General features: G+C 37.8%; 1 protein-coding gene and 1 pseudogene across 2 annotated transcripts; both read left to right on the forward strand.

Annotated features, from left to right (window-relative positions):
- The first annotated feature begins 1,439 nt into the window (after positions 1-1,439).
- LOC141643863 (uncharacterized) lies at positions 1,440-4,846 on the forward strand. Of its 2 annotated transcripts, none has more exons than XM_074453185.1 (2): positions 1,440-3,507; positions 3,987-4,846. In XM_074453185.1, the coding sequence occupies exon 1, from the start codon at positions 1,440-1,442 to the stop codon at positions 2,778-2,780; it is 1,341 nt and encodes a 446-aa protein (XP_074309286.1). In that variant the 3' UTR covers positions 2,781-3,507; positions 3,987-4,846. The 2 variants fall into 2 exon arrangements, with proteins under 2 accessions (XP_074309286.1, XP_074309287.1); XM_074453186.1 differs by having other exon boundaries at positions 3,993-4,846.
- LOC141643864 (fructose-bisphosphate aldolase-lysine N-methyltransferase, chloroplastic-like) lies at positions 2,856-16,009 on the forward strand (annotated as a pseudogene).
- The last annotated feature ends 2,306 nt before the right edge of the window (positions 16,010-18,315 follow it).

Raw genomic sequence — 18,315 nt, forward strand, 5'->3', positions numbered from 1 at the left:
GGGGGAATTTGGGTAATTAAGGGGATGAATTTGGGTTGTTAACCTTTTGAATTGGGTGGTTATGTGGTTTATACTCTTAATGCATTTGAAGTGTTTGTGGAAATGCTTCAATGAAAATTGGACATTTCATTAACATGTTTGGCTTACCTTGGTGCATTGTGCTATTAGATAGTTTTAGAAGTGCTTATCGATGAGTTTTAATGAAAGTTAGAACATCTCTTTGATGCATTCGATCCGTCTTGGTGCTCATGCTATTGGGTAGTCTTAATGCTTTATTTGTAGCTAGTTCATCTCGATCAAGTGACAACTTATTGAGGAGCTTAAGGTGACTAAGAAATTAGTCTTAAACCCTTGACCACCATTATTACCCTTTTCTTGTTAGACCTTGTTTCTCCCCCTAATTGCCCTTTGTGAACCCAAAGACCTTAGCCTTCCCTTATTAATTAAAAACAATTTCATTTAGTTTAAATTTTATACCTTGTTGCATCTTAGTTTATAATTAATAAATCCTTTTTTTGTTTGACTAAACTAAAGACTTAAACAAACCAAGTATCTAACTCCCACCATCTTTGTGTTCGACACCCGAATAAATACTACTTTTATTGGGTTCTTTATAAATAGTTTTTGGTACCGGAAGTGACGACAAAAGCCGGTCATCATCACTATATTGTTCCCGTTTGATATAGGCACAATACTTAAGGAAAAGTATTAAAATAAGAGTAAAAGAGTTGTGTGGGGTTGTTGATAAGAGAGAGAGAAGAATTATTAGTAGTTAAATAAAGAATTGTGGGGCCAAAACATAAAAGAAAGTAATAAAATAAGAGTAAAAAAGTTGTGTGGGGTTTGGTGATAGGAGAGAGGAATGAATAAAATAAGAGTAAAATTTTCTAAAAATAGAAATGAGAACATTAGTTGAATAATTCGTTTCGGAAAAGAGGAAACATTATAGTGACTGGGAGGGAGTATTAAATTTTAGAAATTGTAATGATGATCAATACTGATATGAAGCTCAGACATATACCATACACTTAACCCTCTTCTAGGCGTTTTAGCACCAAATTAAGTTAAAGACCCCAGCTATTGACTCCATCGCCATCAAAATTACATACAACGCTTCCCTCCAATTACAACACATATACAAAATTTGCAAACCCTAAATCAAACTCCCCCAATTTCCCTGCTATATTCTTCTCCCAAATCCTCTCAAATTGAGCTCAATTCCCAATTCAATACCCTCAATTTCATTTCCCCCTTTTAAGCGACCACAAATTTGAGATATGGCGGCAACACCAATGCTTCCGCTGCAAAACCTTAATCTCGACGTAATTCCGCCGCACAGACATGACGAGAATTTGCTTCAGATATCAATTATGGCTTAATTCTTAATATGATGGTACTTGTAGCAATGAACAATTGTCGGCATTACAGTGTATGAATTAATGTCTTCCCCTTTTTCTAAATTAGGGTTTCCATTTCACCCTCATTTCCGTTCTAATTCCCGTTATTTCTCCAATTCTGCTCATTTTAAGGATACTGCTGTTATTGTTGATGATTCTCGAATGTTTCTGGATTATGTTAAACAACAATGTAAATTAGGGTTTCCTAATCTTCAAAATCCCCTAAATCTATTCCACCGAATGATGTCTCTTCTTCCTCGTCCTTCAATCGTTGATTTTAATCGGTTATTAGCGGCAATGCTCAAACTCAAACGACTACAACCTCACGCTACAGTCATTTCTCTCTATTCACATCTCGACTTATCTGGTACCCGACCCGATTTACATTCCATGAGCATCCTCGCTAATTGTTACGGCCACTTAGGCCGTGTTGATTTCGGATTTTCTCTCCTTGCCAAGTCTCTTAAGCTTGGCTACCCCTTTGAAAATGATTGTGTTATCTTCAACACCTTAATCAATGGCTACGTTCATAATAACCAGCTTCAGGAAGCTGTTAAGCTTTTGGATGTAGCCGTCACTAAACTTGGCATTCAGCCAGACATAGTTACGTATGGTACCATGGTGAAAGGTCTTTGCAGGATTGGGGACAATTCCGGTGCTCTCAACCTGCTCCGCCAAATGAAGTCTCGGTCTCGCCCCTCTGGTTGTAAACCTAACCTTGTCATCTATTGTACCCTTGTTGATTCGCTGTGCAAGGGTCAGTTAGTAACGGAAGCCCTCAACCTCTTTTCAGACATGAAAACTGAGGGCATTAAACCAAATGTATACACATATACCTCATTGATACGAGGTATGTTCAATCTAGGTTGTAAGGGAGAGGCTAACCAAATGTTGGTTGAGATGATGGAGAGCAACAATGCACCCGATGTTGCTACATATAACATGCTGATTGATATGCACTGTAAGGAATGGATGTTTGATGAAGCACATGCCTTTTTACAGATAATGATCAAACGAGGATTGACTCCTAATGTAGTCACTTATAATGCTTTATTGGATGGATATTGCTTGTCGGGTCAAATAGACAAGGCAAGAGATCTCATGAATTTGATGGTAAAATGCCAATGTGAGGCTGATGTTGTGACTTTTTCTTCTTTGATCAATGGATATGTTAAACATAAAAGCATCGACAAGGCCCTTGACATTTTTCATGAAATGTGTGAGCATGGGATTGCCCCTGACATAGTGGTCTATAACATTCTCATACGCGGCTTGTGTGACGCTGGCCATGTTCAACAAGCCCAAACCCTTGTTTCTGATCTCTTATACAGGGGTTTGGTACCAAGTCATAGAACCTTGTTACTGCCACTTAGGTCGTGTTGATTTCGGTTTTTTTAAAGGGTGTAGTGGCGCTCCTTTGCTACCCGTACTCTGTCATCGTGAACATGGGTTTCAACATATCCTTGCTGCATCTTCTTAAGATCTCTTCATGATCTGGGACTGCTCTTCCTCCAGGTTTTGTCTCTGGTGTTGTCATTCTTGTTTTGGGCTTGATATTCTACAAGGTATTCTAAAACATTGGAAAATATGTTTATTTTGTGTAACATGAAAATGATGTGATGTATAAAAGTCTACAATCCTTTTCCTATAAAATATGCGAAGTTGCCTTCACTATAGCTTAGGAATAGTGACTTCCTTAAGAACAATGCTTCTCCTTAGGAATAGTACTCCATCCAGGCCACACATCTCAGCCCTAATTTTCCATCTCTATCATCCACTTCTCTCACACTCCCAGTCACTCATCTCTTCTCGTCCATCTCTCAATCTCTCAATCTCTCTTCCTCTATCTCTTTCGCTCTTCAATTCACCACCCATAGTCTAAGTGCCGACAGCATGAACAAATCTGGTTGTTTCATGCTCCAAAATAGCGGTTGATCTAAGCCTTAATTAAGCTATATGCTATCTAAATCTGGTGGACGAGGATAAGAAGTTGTGAAGAAGAGGAAGGGGACGAGGGATCGTGTTCAGGGGACGGCGTTGACGGAGGCCAAGAGGAAGATACTGGTTGATGATTGTCGTCGAGCCAAGACTAAGCGTCAAGTTAATCTGGGTACTTTTAATTTTTTGTGACGCCATTTTTAGTTATGTGCGCGCCATTTGTTTGATGAAATGCCTAACTGATATTTCTCATAATCTGTGTTCTATGTTTTGCTGTATTTGCGTGTCTTTTTATGGTTTGTACATTTTGGCCATTTAGTTAACGAATCATCCAATTCTCGGCGTAATTTTCATTATGAGTAATTTGTGAACAGCCTACCTAAGATGGCTTATTACAGCCGACTCCATTAACCCATAATATGCTTTTCCTGGTCTAAATTTGGAAGCTTGTGCGTGCACATAGTTCAACCAGATATTATCTTAAATAGTGAGGGTGCTGTTGTTGTTTTTGACTGTTTCTGCTGCCGTGGAGGGAAATTGGTGGTGGGTAATGATTCTGCATAGGTGTTTCTTTGTCATCTTGTTCATGGACATAATTCCACCTGGTAATATTCTGGTGAATAATAATTGTGTAATTTCTGTTTTCTGAAGGTGCAGTTACCGTGAAAGATGCTAATAAATAGTACGAGTTTTTGATGATATAATTGCGAAAACTGGATGAAAGGTTGCGTCTTTTAGAGGTTAGAAGAGGATGCAAATGTTGGAATTTAAGCAATGGAGGTGAAGCCTTATGGAATGGGAAGTTTTTATGGTTTGAAATATTGATGCTCATTGTTAGTTAATAACAAAATGTCGATTTTGTCGAGCTCAAGCAGTTTGTTTGTCCAGTTTGAAGGACATTGATACTGATATCTTTCAATTGAATGATAATGATAGTTACTTTACTTCGGAGATTATGGTTTCTCTTGAAATGTTTATGAATTTGGGTACTTAGAATGCCATAGTTATACTCATGATGATATAATTTCTTGGTTGGAGTGTCTAAACTTGAATTAGTGAACGTGTAGGCTCATAATAGAAATCAAACATGTATTATGTTCGGTTAGGCATATGTTTGTAATTGCTTGCATTTTGATCATCTGCATCTTGGAGCCATGATTAAGTGGTTGTGTTGGTTGAAATTGTTCAAGTTTCCTGAACATTCGTCAGCATTTGTTGATGGATTCCGGGTTTCTTTAGTTCATCTATAAACTTGACAGTTTAGCATCTGTGAGAGGGTATCTGTTAACCTTGATCAGGTCAGTAAGGTTGTACTGTTGAAGTGTTTGGCACCCAAGTCTGATAATTAGTGGTAGTTTGTGTATGTGCTTGATTATTAGCCCAAAATCTCAGCACAAAACAATACGTAGAAACGGAAAGGATGTGTCTTTGGGTATTGGACTAACTGTTTTATCATCTGTTTAGTGAGAATTTCTCTCCCAGCTGACCATTTGTCAATGTTTCTTGACTATACCTTGTTGGCATGTTACTCTAAAACCTTGCTAGCCCGAAGTGTTATAAACTTGTATTAAACCTTTTTAGCCTTACTTTGTGCCATATTTTCCAAGATGTTAGAAGTTTACAGTTTACACATGCTAATTTGCTGGAAAACTATGCTGGATCAGATTTCTTTCTGTTGCAGTGTCTCTTTATTGATACTTTTTGCATGAGTTCTTATATTATAAACCGTGATTTGATCGCAACTGTATAATTGAATGCTCAAATGTCAATAGTGACCCGTGAGAGTTTCCGACATGCTGAGCTTGGAGGGTAGCTAATATTCGCCTTTGTTATCTTAAGGGAGTAAGTTTTCACCTGCCAACATGTGGTTGAAGCCTCAACACCCTCTATCTCCTTGAGCAGTTAGTCTTGTATGGAACGGTTTCATACGTGAGACCTGCTCCCAATTCCACATTAAATCCCTGATAGTCTCATGTAAGTTTTAATGCGTGATTAGTGACTATTCGGCCATCCATGACTACCTCGCCTCGTTGCACAAGGATCAATTCTCTTGACAGTTACCCCGCCTGGCCGACTATCTATTATAGCCGCTGTATTCGGTTATTGGCAATCTCAAGTGATTGTTCTGCAGGTAGAGACTAACCTACATTCGCCCAAACAAGACCCTCCATTTTCTGTGTCTAGAACGAAAGAAGTGTCCGAGAAATTCTTACTTTCTCGTCCACTCAGGGGTCGCCTTGAGTTTCAGGAAGAGGAGCAGGGCCAATTTCCCTCACGTTATCCTCTGATAATTGTTGAAGAGAGTACTTGTTGCAAAGAAAGATTTTGCGGTCGCCTTGAGTTTCAGGAAGAGGAGCAGGGCCAATTTCCCTAATGTTGTCCTCTGATAATTGTTGAAGAGAGTACTTGTTGCAAAGAAAGACATTGCTCGTAACGACGTTGTTTTGGAAGTGCCTAAGAAGTACTGGATTAATCCTGATGCTGTTGCTGTTTCAGAGATTGGAACTGTGTGTAATGGACTTGAGCCCTGGGTCTCTGTTGCTGTTTTTATGATTAGGGAGAAGAAACTTGGTGATGCTTCTTCTTGGAAGGCTTATATTGATATACTGCCTCATTATACTAACTCAACTATTTATTGGTATGTCTTTTAATCTTCATTTTTCGATGAAATACTCATGTTAGATACTCGACAGTTGATATAGTGACAGTAGGATACAAGAAAGTGAATATGCTAAGTGAAGTTTGGTTGTTGCTTTGCAGAGTAGGTCAGAAGAGGAGTTAGCTGAGCTTCAAGGTTAGTAGTTAATCTTTTCTTCTTGTTGGCTCATCTGTTATATCTTATGGAATACTCCCTCTGTCATGATCATTTTTGTTGCCTTTTTTATTCTTTGTGAGCGATATTTTAATAAAAGGTAAACAATTGATTAGGACGGAGGGAGGTTAAATATGCGTGTCTATATAAGTTCACATAGGTATTGATGCTATATTTTTTTTAGTGACTGAAATGAGAGCCCTCTTAAGGCAAATTAGGGTCAAGGGGAAGAGTTCAGAAGTAGACATGGTAAACTATCATTCGGGTTGGGTTAGCTTAGTCAGATCAGTTTGGGTCGGGACATTTCAGGTGTGTCAAAGGACAAAGACTCTTAAATAGTACTTAGTAAAGGCCTAAAGTAAAGGGTGTTTCAGATAGTGTTGTAGCATGTCAAGTGGCAACCTCATTTTACTAAGCATCTATGTGGCAGGAAGCCAGCTGCTGAACACGACGTTGGGTGTAAAGGAGTTGGTACTAAACGCGTTTGAGAAACTGGAAGAACAAGTAATACTGCCCAACAAGAAACTTTTCCCTTTCGATACAACTATTTACGATTTCTTTTGGGCATTTGGAATGTTGAGATCAAGAGCATTTACCAGGCTGCAGGGCCAAAGTCTTGTTCTAATACCACTGGCCGACTTGGTAAATCGTCTTGTACTCTTGTTCTGCTCCTATCTTCTTGAATTAGTATACAGAAGCTCTACTTAACTGACCTGCGAAACTGATGATTCATATCAATCACAGTCAGAGTATTACACAGAAAATTACGCTTGGGAAGTTAAGGGAGCCGGTTTATTCTCTAGAGAACTCTTGTTTTCCTTGAGGAATCCCGTTCCAGTAAAGGCTGGTGAACATGTTGGTTGCTTTTCTTCTCATGAACTGATCTAATAACGCCTTTCCCGTTTCCAATAAAGCCGTTGGTCTGTTGTTTTCTGTCCCTTGCAATAAGTCATAAACAGTTTTTTTGGGTACAGGTAATGATACAATATGATTTGGGGAAGAGCAGTGCAGAACTGGCCTTAGATTATGGATTCATAGAAACAAGGTCGGAACAAAATGCACACTCTGACACTGGAGATACCTGAATCAGACCCCTTTTTTGGAGACAAAGCTAGACATAGTAGAGTCCAACGGTCTAGGTGAAACAGCGTACTTTGATGTCGTTTTAGATCAGCCTCTTCCATCAAAGATGCTACCTTATCTGAGACTGCTTGCTCTAGGAGGATTTGATGCCTTCATCTTGGAATCTACATTCAGCAACAAAGTGTCGTGACATCTTGAACTTCCTTTAAATGAAGAGCTCATATGTCGGGTGATTCGAGACGCTTGTAAAACCGCTCTTTCTGGGTACAGCACAACCATTGAAGAGGTAAAATCTTTTTTCTGACTCTGAGTTTATATTTCTAGACATTACCATGGTTCCCCTCACTGGCGGAAAACTTAACCTTTTGCATTTTGTTCAATTATTCGAACGGGTCACCGGGAAAAAAGCACTGTAAGTCCACCGACACTGTTATTGAATTGGAAACGATTGTGGTGGGCAGGATGAGAAGCTGTTGGCGGGAGGCGAACTCTCTGCAAGGGGTGCCATCGCGGTAGGAAAAAGATTGGGAGAAAAAAAGGTATTGGAGCAGATGGACGGGTTTTTGAGGAAAAGGATGAGGAGCTGTTTGCATATGAATATTATCAAGAGAGGAGGGTCAAGGATCTCGGTTTGAGCGGAGCACAAGGAGAAAAGCTACCTTGGATAGCTGAAGTATAGCCTTGCTCTTAGCGACTAACATTCGATGTGTCAAGCTGCCATATAAACGAGGCCAGAAACGAGAAAAGGACAAGAGTTCTGAGTACCCCGTCTCGACCTCAAGTACAACATATTGACATGAAAAATCAGCGACCCCTACCTTATAGCTCCTGCATCAGTAATGATGCTCTTAAGTCAATAGGGTAATGCTGCTCTTAAGTCACTTGGGTAATGCTTCTTCTTGCAATACCCAAGAGCCCCCTTGAGTCATGCTTTGTTGTTTTCCGTTACCCTGTATTGTTTGGTTTCCTCAAGATTGTTGATCTCTTATTTGAGCATTAGGTTTATACTCCCTATCATTTGGAATTGCAGATGTGGGTAAGAGTTGCCTCCTCTGTGTTCCTCTGATGGTTTCTTCAGATCAAGTTTTAGCACAACCATTGGAGGTAGGTGTCGTGCTTGAACTACTTTCTTTCATACCATTTGAAAATATGGTCATTTTCCTTGGTGTGTGATAATCCATTTCTTTTTTGCAGTATTGATTATAAGATCCGAACCATTGAGTTTGATGGCAAGCGGATTAAGCTTCAAATATGGGACATTGCTGGTCAAGAAAGGTTTAGGGCTATCACAACCGGTATTTGTTTTGAAATTTATGCTCTATTCAGATATTCGGATTTGCAATATTGAACAGTTACAATTACAATTCTATAGCTATAAGTAAGAACATAGGTTTACATTTATACAGGTTATGCCAACAGCCAACTGAGCCAAGTGACAAGGTCTAGCCAAGATCCAAACCATTTAGATTCATGCGAGTATGCAAAATGCAATTGATCTGAGGTAGAATGCTTTTTAAATTTGCTCTAATTGTTAGTTTGTGTACTCCATCACAATCTGTTCTTGATAGTGAGCGGAAAGGTGACTACCGTAGCATGTGATGTTCAATAAAAAGTGATAGACTCCAAGCTGTTGAGGTACTGGCCTTGACCCATAGTTTAAAACTTAGCTTGTCTAGCTTAGTCTGTGTTGAACCGCCGCCGGTTTCTTCACGCCTGCTCTTATATACATGTGAAATGTTCTAAGCTGATATTAGATAGAGCCGTCTTTCAACGGAAGCGTTTTAAGTCTTGGTGGCACCGTAGCATGTGTTGTTGAATGTTTACCGTCTGATAAAAAAACAACTATTCATCTTTACTTGAGTTGTCTCAGTCAGTTTTAAACCCTCTCTATTTTCGCTTTCCGGCCACAAGGAATCAAGATATAGATAGATATATAAATTGGGTGAATCAAGTAGTGGATTTACATTGTAGCCAAGGCATCAACATATTTAGAATCTGTTTTGGCTTTGAGAGCAGCGATTCTAATCACATTGACAAATGGGTGAGATTTGCAATTTCGAAGAAAGTTAAGAACCTAGAGCTGGACTGCTCTATACACTCTTACTTTCGACATCGTGAAGCCATCACTAAATGTCAATGACAGTGACATCAAGTTCCTGCAATCCCTTTATTTAAATAAAATTAATTAATGTAAGTCGAGATGTTCTTGAATACTTAATGGCACAATGTGGTTAGAATGACTTCATGTCGAGTGGTTGGTTTATGTCGCAAGTTAAAGCACTTGACAATTTTACGTTGCTGGAAATTAGAAGTAAAGATTGAGGCTGACAATCTTCCATGTCTTCATTCTGTTAGTAGTTACCATTGGTCAAATATCGTGTTCCAAGAAAATACCAAATCGTGTTGAAGCAAGGGTTGATGCAGCTTGTGTTTCGGATTTTGCTCCGATATTCGAGCAAAACTCACACCTTACACAAATCTCCAAGCTTTCCCCTGCTATGCAGGTCAGTTGATTAATTTCTTTGGTTCTTGTTATCTTTTTATCATCAAGTTTTGTTTATGCATATTTCCCCTTCTATAGTAGTTATAGTGTGTGACCGTTGTATGGTGCAGCAAACGTAACCCCTTTACAGTAAACAGTGATCGTTCTATACCTTTAAACGTAGTATCTTTATAGTACAGGGTAATAAAAAGTGGGCACTTTTTGATATAGAATGATCACTTTTGAAGCGGTCGCAGAACACGAACGTCTTGGAGTATAATTTGTGATATCAGGCACTCTTATACTCCCTCCTATTCTCAATAACTCTCCCCCTTTCCTTTTTTGTCTATTCAGAATACTCTCCCTATTTCCTTTTTTTGGTAAAGTTTCATACTTATTTTAATCAACTCACCCGACAACAATACTCATTTTAATCACTTCACCCACAATAATACCCCACAATATCTTCCCTCTCTCCAATTACCTCACCCCACCACAAACTTAGCTTATTTAATTCGGTTTCCTTAATTTCCGTTCCTCTCTTGAATAAGGAGGGTTATTCGGAATAGGAGGGAGTATGAGTTAACCTTTTGAGCTTACGGTGATCCATTTTTTGTGTCATAGTACTGTAAATGATCTCCCTGATCTCTTCCAACCTTCTGCAATCCCAAGCAATTGACTATAATGGTTGTTAATGCATTCGGTTTATCGGTTATAAGCTTACTCCTATAAATCAATTACTAAAGGCTTGCCCAAAGCTTCGTGAGTTTAAGCCTTTAAGGTGGAGGTTATGGACATATGTACTAACTAACTTACCTAACTTAGATTAACTAACTAGTTTAGGTATAAGAAGTTAGTTAGAAAGGTCAGTTTATAACAAACTACCTAAGCCGACTTACTCTGCTATATAAGCTAGAGTTTGTTATGTAATCATTCAGAACTTTCATAGTAGAAAAGTTAAATCTTTTTCTCTCAATTCTTTATCATTCTTCATCCTCTACAATTCAATCTTCATGTTTGCTCCCAAGTATTGCTATAGTAAAGGCAAAAGAACGATCCAAAATCTGAGAAACAAAGGTGAGACTTGGTACAACAGTACATCCTCCTGAAAAAAATATCAAGAGTTAAAAGATTCTCCGAGACCCATCTTGAAAAAAGATCGACTCGAGAGACAAAGCCAAGATGTACATCACCCCTATGCAAAAAATAGCAAAGATAGTACATCACCCCTATGCAAAAAATATCACAAAAGAATGTATACCAGGATGCATTCTTACAAAACCAAACTCTAATAAAAACATAATACAAAAGAGACTTCTCTCCCTTGAAATAGTCCACGCTACTTCCCAAAGCAAAAGCCAACAGTAAAGAGAGATTAAGGGGAAGCAAAGTACAAAACATTTACAGACGGTTACTCTAGAGATCAAATTCATTACGTTCAACCGCAAAAAACAAAAAACAGAAGACTATCATTTAAAAAAAATTGAAAGGGAGAGGAGATGGGCGTCTGGGAGAAGTTGAAGCCGAATCAACTTCCTTCACATCTTCCACCTTTCTCTTTGATGATCCCGAGTCTTTGGATGTAGAAGCGCACTTGGCATTGTTAACATCAAGAAAACCAATTTTATGGATAAAAGAGCTGGACGAATTAATAGAATTGAAGGAGGAGTCAGCCAATTCATCGTCATATCAAGCAGTCGCCGTCGTACAAATAATCTGAGTCCTCGTCGTTCGAAAAAACAATATCCTTAGAAAGTGAAACTATAACAAGTACTGGACTAGACTAGTGGCTGGAATAGTGGCTAATGACAGTCACACAAACCAGTTCTTTACCCTTGTCTAGATTGGATTCAATATGACCATGATCTAGGACTGAGACAAATGTACTTTCTTAGTTGTAACTTTAGCTTTAGTCTTAGGCACACTCCTCATTGGGGCATGGATCACATCAGCCGTCTCGGCCGTGATTCCATGTGATGCTACCCAAGAGGCTCTCGCCAAAATAGACTGAAAGCTAACCATCTTAGGCTCTTTTTTAATAAAAAAAAAAATTTCCCTTTCGGGAGAGATAATAAGGGGCAAGTACCGATAATATGAGAGAGACTAGCAACAAGAACATCGAATGGGAAAATCCTCATACCAGACCACAAAAGCATCATTTAGACCACCAATACAAGCAGTTTCACAAGACTAATGGAATTGTCACATTAACCGAGACACAAACTCTTACAAATTTGATTCTAAATTTTTTTTCGTTACAAATATCCAATTTAATGAGCTTGCCAATGTTATTAGCTTCAAAAAGTTTACAAATTGGAACAAAGCTATCTAATTCGATTGGAAATCTAGGAAGTCTGACCCATACATCAACGTGAGTGATAGATTCGCACTAAGGATCAAACATAGGTCTCATCAACGTGAGTGATGACAAAAAGATCACATTGAACATGCCAAGGTCTATCGTGCCAAATATGATATTTGTCATTAGGGTTAGCACACTTAATAAGCACCCATCCACTGGTTACCCATATCTAAGAAATCAATACTAGCAGTAACAAAAGCCTATTCAATTTAATCAATTTTAAGACGAGCAATTACAAGCTTATAATCAATAGAGGTTTGGAACATTTGACCAATCAAACAAGATTTAATTAACATGATAATTTCATTCTAAACCTCATCGTGCAGACTAAAATTTGACTAAAATTTCAACCTAAAATTCGACTTAAATTTTGACTTGGCTCATCATCGTCGTCTTGCTCCATATGAGTCTAGAGTATCTCAGACTATTGAGTCCTTGGCTGGCTCCCACCAGGAACTTCCATAAAGGAGTTCGAGGTTCTAGCCTCATCAACCCGAGTTACCCAAGAGGATGAGTCATTTGCTAATGGAGCATTTATAAAACTCAAATTGGGATCCATAAAAAAATCAGGTCTAAAACCAAAGGATTATTCCTAAAAAAAATAAACTTTGAAAAGAGGAAGAGGAGAGTTCCAATAAATTCAATCAGAACACTTAGAAGAGGAGAGAAAACCAACCTCGATCTTAGAAAGTTAGAAGAGAAGGAGACAAACTACCAAGGATGAAAGGGGAAGTGTTAGTACTCCGAAAACTTGATCGAAAGGTTGTAAGAGCGCCTTAATAGAAAGATGCAGACAATCCCTTGGATAACAGTCGAAGAACCGGTCACAAGAAATAGGAACCTCAAGTACTTTTAGATCGAAGGGAATAAACCATAGTGTACAACAATAATTGAAAACAAACATGCTTGATTTCTGCAGAATCACCCATCTTTTCTTATAAGAATTAGAAAATAAGGCTACAACTTTAGTTTATCGCAGTAGAAAGCCAAAATTATTAACTAAAAAGTTCTCCATATCTTCCAGAGCCCTCCTAAACCTTCAACATTTATTGGCTTTTAGAGAAAGAAACTAAATCGATTTCACAAACAAATCTCCTATTCTTTTGCTCAGAGATTTCGATCGATATATTGCAAGATTAATACGAGAATCCACAGTGCAGTACGATGCCTAATAGTTTGTATTCCATTAACTCGGGTTGATGAGGCTAGACCCTCGAACTCCTCTATAAAAGTTCCTGCCAGCCAAGACTGGTTGACTCACCAGTCTGCTCATATGGAGCAAGACAAGGATTATTTTCGGTTCAGAATGAAATTATTAAGTTAACTAAATTTTGTATCGTTGGTCAAATGTTACAAACCTTTGTTGATTTGCTCGTCTTAAAATTGAATGGGCTTTTGTTGCTGCTAGTATTGATTTATTAGATATGGGTAACCAGTGGGTGGGTGCTTATTAAGTGTGCTAACCTTAATGACAAAGATCATATTTGGTGCGATAGACGTTACATCTTCAATGTGATCTTTTTGTCATCAACCCTTGGAGACCTATGTTTGATTCTTACTGCGAGTCTATCACTCACGGTTATGTATAGGTCAGACTTTTCTAGATTTCCAATCGAATTAGATAGTTTTGTTCATATTTGTAAACTTTTTAAAGCTAATAACGTTGGCAAGCTCATTAAATTGGATATTTGTACTGAAAAAAAATTTAGAATCAAATTGCCAAGAGCTTGCGCCTCGGTTAATGTGACAATTCCATTAGTCTCGTATGTTGAAATTGCTCGTATTGGTGGTCTAAAGGGTGCTTTTGTGGTCTGGTATGAGGATTTTCCCATTGGATGTTCTTGTTGCTAGTCTCCCTCTGATATTATCGATACTTGTCCCTTGTTATCTCTCTCCCGAAGAGGGAAAATACATTTTTTATTAAAAAAGAGCCTAAGATGGTTAATTTCTGAGTCTATTTTGGCGAGAGCCTCTTGGGTAGCATCCCATGGAATCACGGCCGAGACGGCTGATGTGATCCATGCCCCAAGGAGGAGTGTGCCTAAGACTAAAGCTAAAGTTACAACTAAGAAAGTACATTTGTCTTAGTCGAATACACAGAAAAAAAACACAGAAAGATAATGGTTTAAACAAAGTTAGTGTTATTCAAGAATCTTCTGAGGTGCCTGCTAAACTCCCTGTTTAGAGCCTCTCTATTTTGGCTTTCCCGCCACAAATAATCCAGATATAGATAGATATATAAATTGGGTGAATCAAGTAGTGGATTTACATTGTAGCCCATGCATCAACATATTATGAGGTTGTTTCTGCTTTGAGAGCAGCGAGGCTCATCACATTGACAAATGGGTGAGATTTGCAATATTGAAGAAAGTTAAGCACCTAGAGCTGGACTTGTCGTTGTCTGGGAAATCTGTATAGTCTCTTACTTTCGACATACTGAAGCCATCAGTAGATGTCAATAATAGTGGCATCTGGTTCCTCCTATCCCTTTATTAAATAAAGTTCATGTAAGTGTAGATGTTCTTGAATACTTACTGGCACAATGTCGTTTCTTGGAACGACTTCATGTCCAGCGTTCACAAATACTGGTGAGATTAAAGGTTGTAGGTTCATGTCAAAAGTTAAGGCACTTGACGAATTTAAATTGCAGGAATTTAGAAGAAATAGACATTGAGGCTGTCAATCTTGTATATCTTCATTATAGTTGTGGTAATCATTGGTCAGAGGCAGTGTTCAAGAACATACCGAATCTTGTTGAAGCAAGGTTTGATGGATTTCATGTTTCTGATTTTGCTCAATTCTTCCAGCAAAACTCACACCTTGTACAAATCTCCAAGCTGTCCCTTGCTATGCAGGTCAGTGGATTATTTTCTTTGGTTCTTGTAATAATCTTTTTTTCACCAAGTTCTGTTTATGCATGTTTCCCCTTCCATAGTAATTATTGTGTGCGATCCTTTATTCCCTTGTATGGTGACTTGTTTGTAATGAAGAATGACAATTTTATGTTAAAAATTGATCACCTTTAAACGTAGTAACTTTATAACACAGTGTAAAAAAAAGTGGTTACTTTTTAATATAAAAAAAGTCGTCGCATTGTACGCCGGTCTTCCAGTATAATTTGTGATATCGAAGCACTCTTATACTATGAGTTTACCTTTTGAGCTTACGGTGAAACATTTTTATGTCATAGTACTGTAAATCTCCTGCCGGATCTCTTCCAACTTTCTGCAATCTCAAGCAATTGACTATAATGGTTGGTAACACATTCGATTATGAGCTTGCTCCTATTAAAGTCAATTAAAGTCATAAGAAGGTTGTTTAGATTGTTATATGCTAGCTTGTTTGCTATACTCATTTATTTACGTTTGTTTTTGACATAAAGACAAGAAAATTGAAGGAAGTTGCAAATCTGGGAAGAAATCGAAAAGAGTGAAAAATATTGTCTATGGTATGCTGCAGTTGATACTTCTGAAGATGCTAAAGACAACTACTTTTGGGGATTTTCATTATAAGCGGCATCATTAACACGGCACGATAATACAACACGTACCCAGCATGAAGCTAACGGGATTGGATCAAGTGTGTTTATTAACACGACAACATTAGTTGCGACTATGAATAACAAACTAATTAATTTACATACGACTATGTTTAGTACTCTCAATTTACATATCACTCTTGTGTTCGTTCCCCCTCTTTTACCCTTAATTCAAGCAGACTCATTGGAAGAGTTGACAATTCAACCATTTTTATAGTGTCAACCAATGAACCACTAAACATAGTCGAAGTCGTTGAAGCCTATTGGATTGTCGTAGTCGATGTTGATAGTAATGTCGTTAAACGGGAACGTCTTTGTTTGTCGGACGTTGATTTCAATTCGAATGAGAACGAGGATATTGTATTTTGAACTTGTCGGAATTTCGTTGTTGAAACGTTATTTTTTAATATTGAACCGGACAAAATCCAGCCATACGAGAAAAACATCCGTCAATTTCAATCGTTTGAAGACATCATTCTTTCCAAGTAAAAATATCCATCCAACAACGAGCATTTTTGAGGTTGGGGTCAAAGTCGGGAATCAATTAAAATGAATTGATTTGGATCAAGTCAAGTCGAGTCGAGTCGAATTGGGCCATTATTCGAGAATCGAGATAGCCAAAATCAATGTAAGCAAAGTAAAGGTGATCAAATGCGGGTGCGATTTGGACATGGGTTAGGCCCACGATAAATTTTCAGCCCATAGCAGGTCTGGGACAAGTTAGTAAGCCGAGCCTTCGTAAATTTCTTAAAATAATTTCTCTATACCCGCTTATTTTGTAGGTCAATGAAGCGGGTAAATGAACGGGACGACCTTGAACAACTCTAAAGTAAACCCATTGCAAATTTCGAACACGCCAAAAAAACCCAAGAGCAACGAACCTACGAATAAAATAGGTCGTCATCTCCGATTTACAGTCCTTGTGATATTCGGTGATAAAACAGCAGCAACCAAAATCGCCGTAGGCAGTGAGATGGTCACCATAGTTGGTGTTGTTCGAGGTTTCGGAAGAAGTCGGTGATTTCGTTGAGGATGATCAAGGTTTGCTCAAATTGATCACTTTTAATGGTAATTAATTCCTTCTTCAACTCATAAATCACTAAGGATTGCGATTATGTGCGCCTTTATTATCGAGTTTCCGGTATTCCGATTTTGGCGTCGTTTTTCGAAATTGATTAATTATTGGTCATATAAAATGTATGATCAGCGATAATCATCTATTAGGAAATTAGTACTTACGCTGTCACGGTCATTTGTTTACCTTTCAATCTTATAATTGCTTTATTAAGCTCAACAACTTATACCATAGCTCGATAATTTTGTTAATAAAGCTCTTCAACTTTGTAACAACGCTCAATTACATTAAGTTGTATATACACATTAATTGAAGTTGAGTAGAGTTGAATTTGAGAACATATAAAAGTAGTTAGGCTTATAACTAACTAACTAACTAGAGTTGTAACTAACAAATCCTAACAAACACTAGTTAGCTCTAACCGACCTAACTAACTACTATATATAGAACATCACCCTCCTATTATCAAAAACACTTGTATTACACAAAAGATCATTAATAAAATTACTCTATATTCTCTGATCATCATCAATCAATGTTTCATATCAAGTTTAGTTCATTAATTTGGTTTCATATGGTATCAATCGCTCGTTCGTTTCTGGGATATTAGTTCTTTCTTCCGCTGTATTTTCATCTTCTTGGATCATTCTGGTATTGATTTCTTCATTCACAATCATTATTATCAAGCTTATTTCTTGATTCCTTCATATCATTCTGTTTTCTGTTCTTGTTGAACAATATAATCATGCCTGAATCAGTCAATACTTCTGATGCTTCTCCATATGCTTTCTTTGATGATCCATTGTTTCTGTCAACTAATGATCAACCATGTTTAAAACTGATTGATTACAAGTTTAATGGTAAAAAATTTCTGAATTGGAAAAGGGATACTTATGTTGCTTTGATTTCCAAAAACAAAGAAGGGTTCATTGATGGGTCTGTTAAGAAACCTGATATTTCTGATAAAAAGTATCACCAATGGATGAGATGTGACATCTTGGTTAGGCATTGGATGCGTAATTCTATGGATGATGATATTAAAGAAAATATGTCATATGCTAATTCGTCTAAAGATTTATGGGATGAGATGATTGAGAGATATGGTGATGTTAATGCCATAGAAATATATCAGTTGCGTAAGGATTTGAATGCTATCAGTCAGGGTAATATTAATACTCCACTGGTTGAGTATTACAGTAATCTCAAGAGGACATGGGAGAATCTTGACACTCTTGACCCTATTCACACCTGTACTTGTGGAGCTTTGTCAGCTTGCACCTGTCAGTTACTCAAAAGAATTCTTGACAGGGACATTCACACCAAGTTAATACAGTTTTTAATGGGATTAAATAGTGGGTATGAGGGTGTTAAGACCAATATTTTGTCTATGGAACCATTACCACCACTGAACAAAGCATTGTCCTTACTTCAAAAGATTGAGAGGCAGAAGCAAGTCTCTGATGCTGTTGATGTGCTTGCTGAGGCAAATGCATATGTTGCTAATGCTGAGGTCAGGCAACCAGATGCTAAAAAGGCTAAGATTGATAGTTCAGCAGTTGTTGATACTGAAGCTGTTGTCAAGAAGTGTACCCAATGTAACAGAAAAGGGCATTCTATTGATGAATGTT

Source organism: Silene latifolia, chromosome 2, assembly GCF_048544455.1.
Source record: "Silene latifolia isolate original U9 population chromosome 2, ASM4854445v1, whole genome shotgun sequence".
Taxonomy (NCBI): Eukaryota; Viridiplantae; Streptophyta; class Magnoliopsida; order Caryophyllales; family Caryophyllaceae; genus Silene; species Silene latifolia.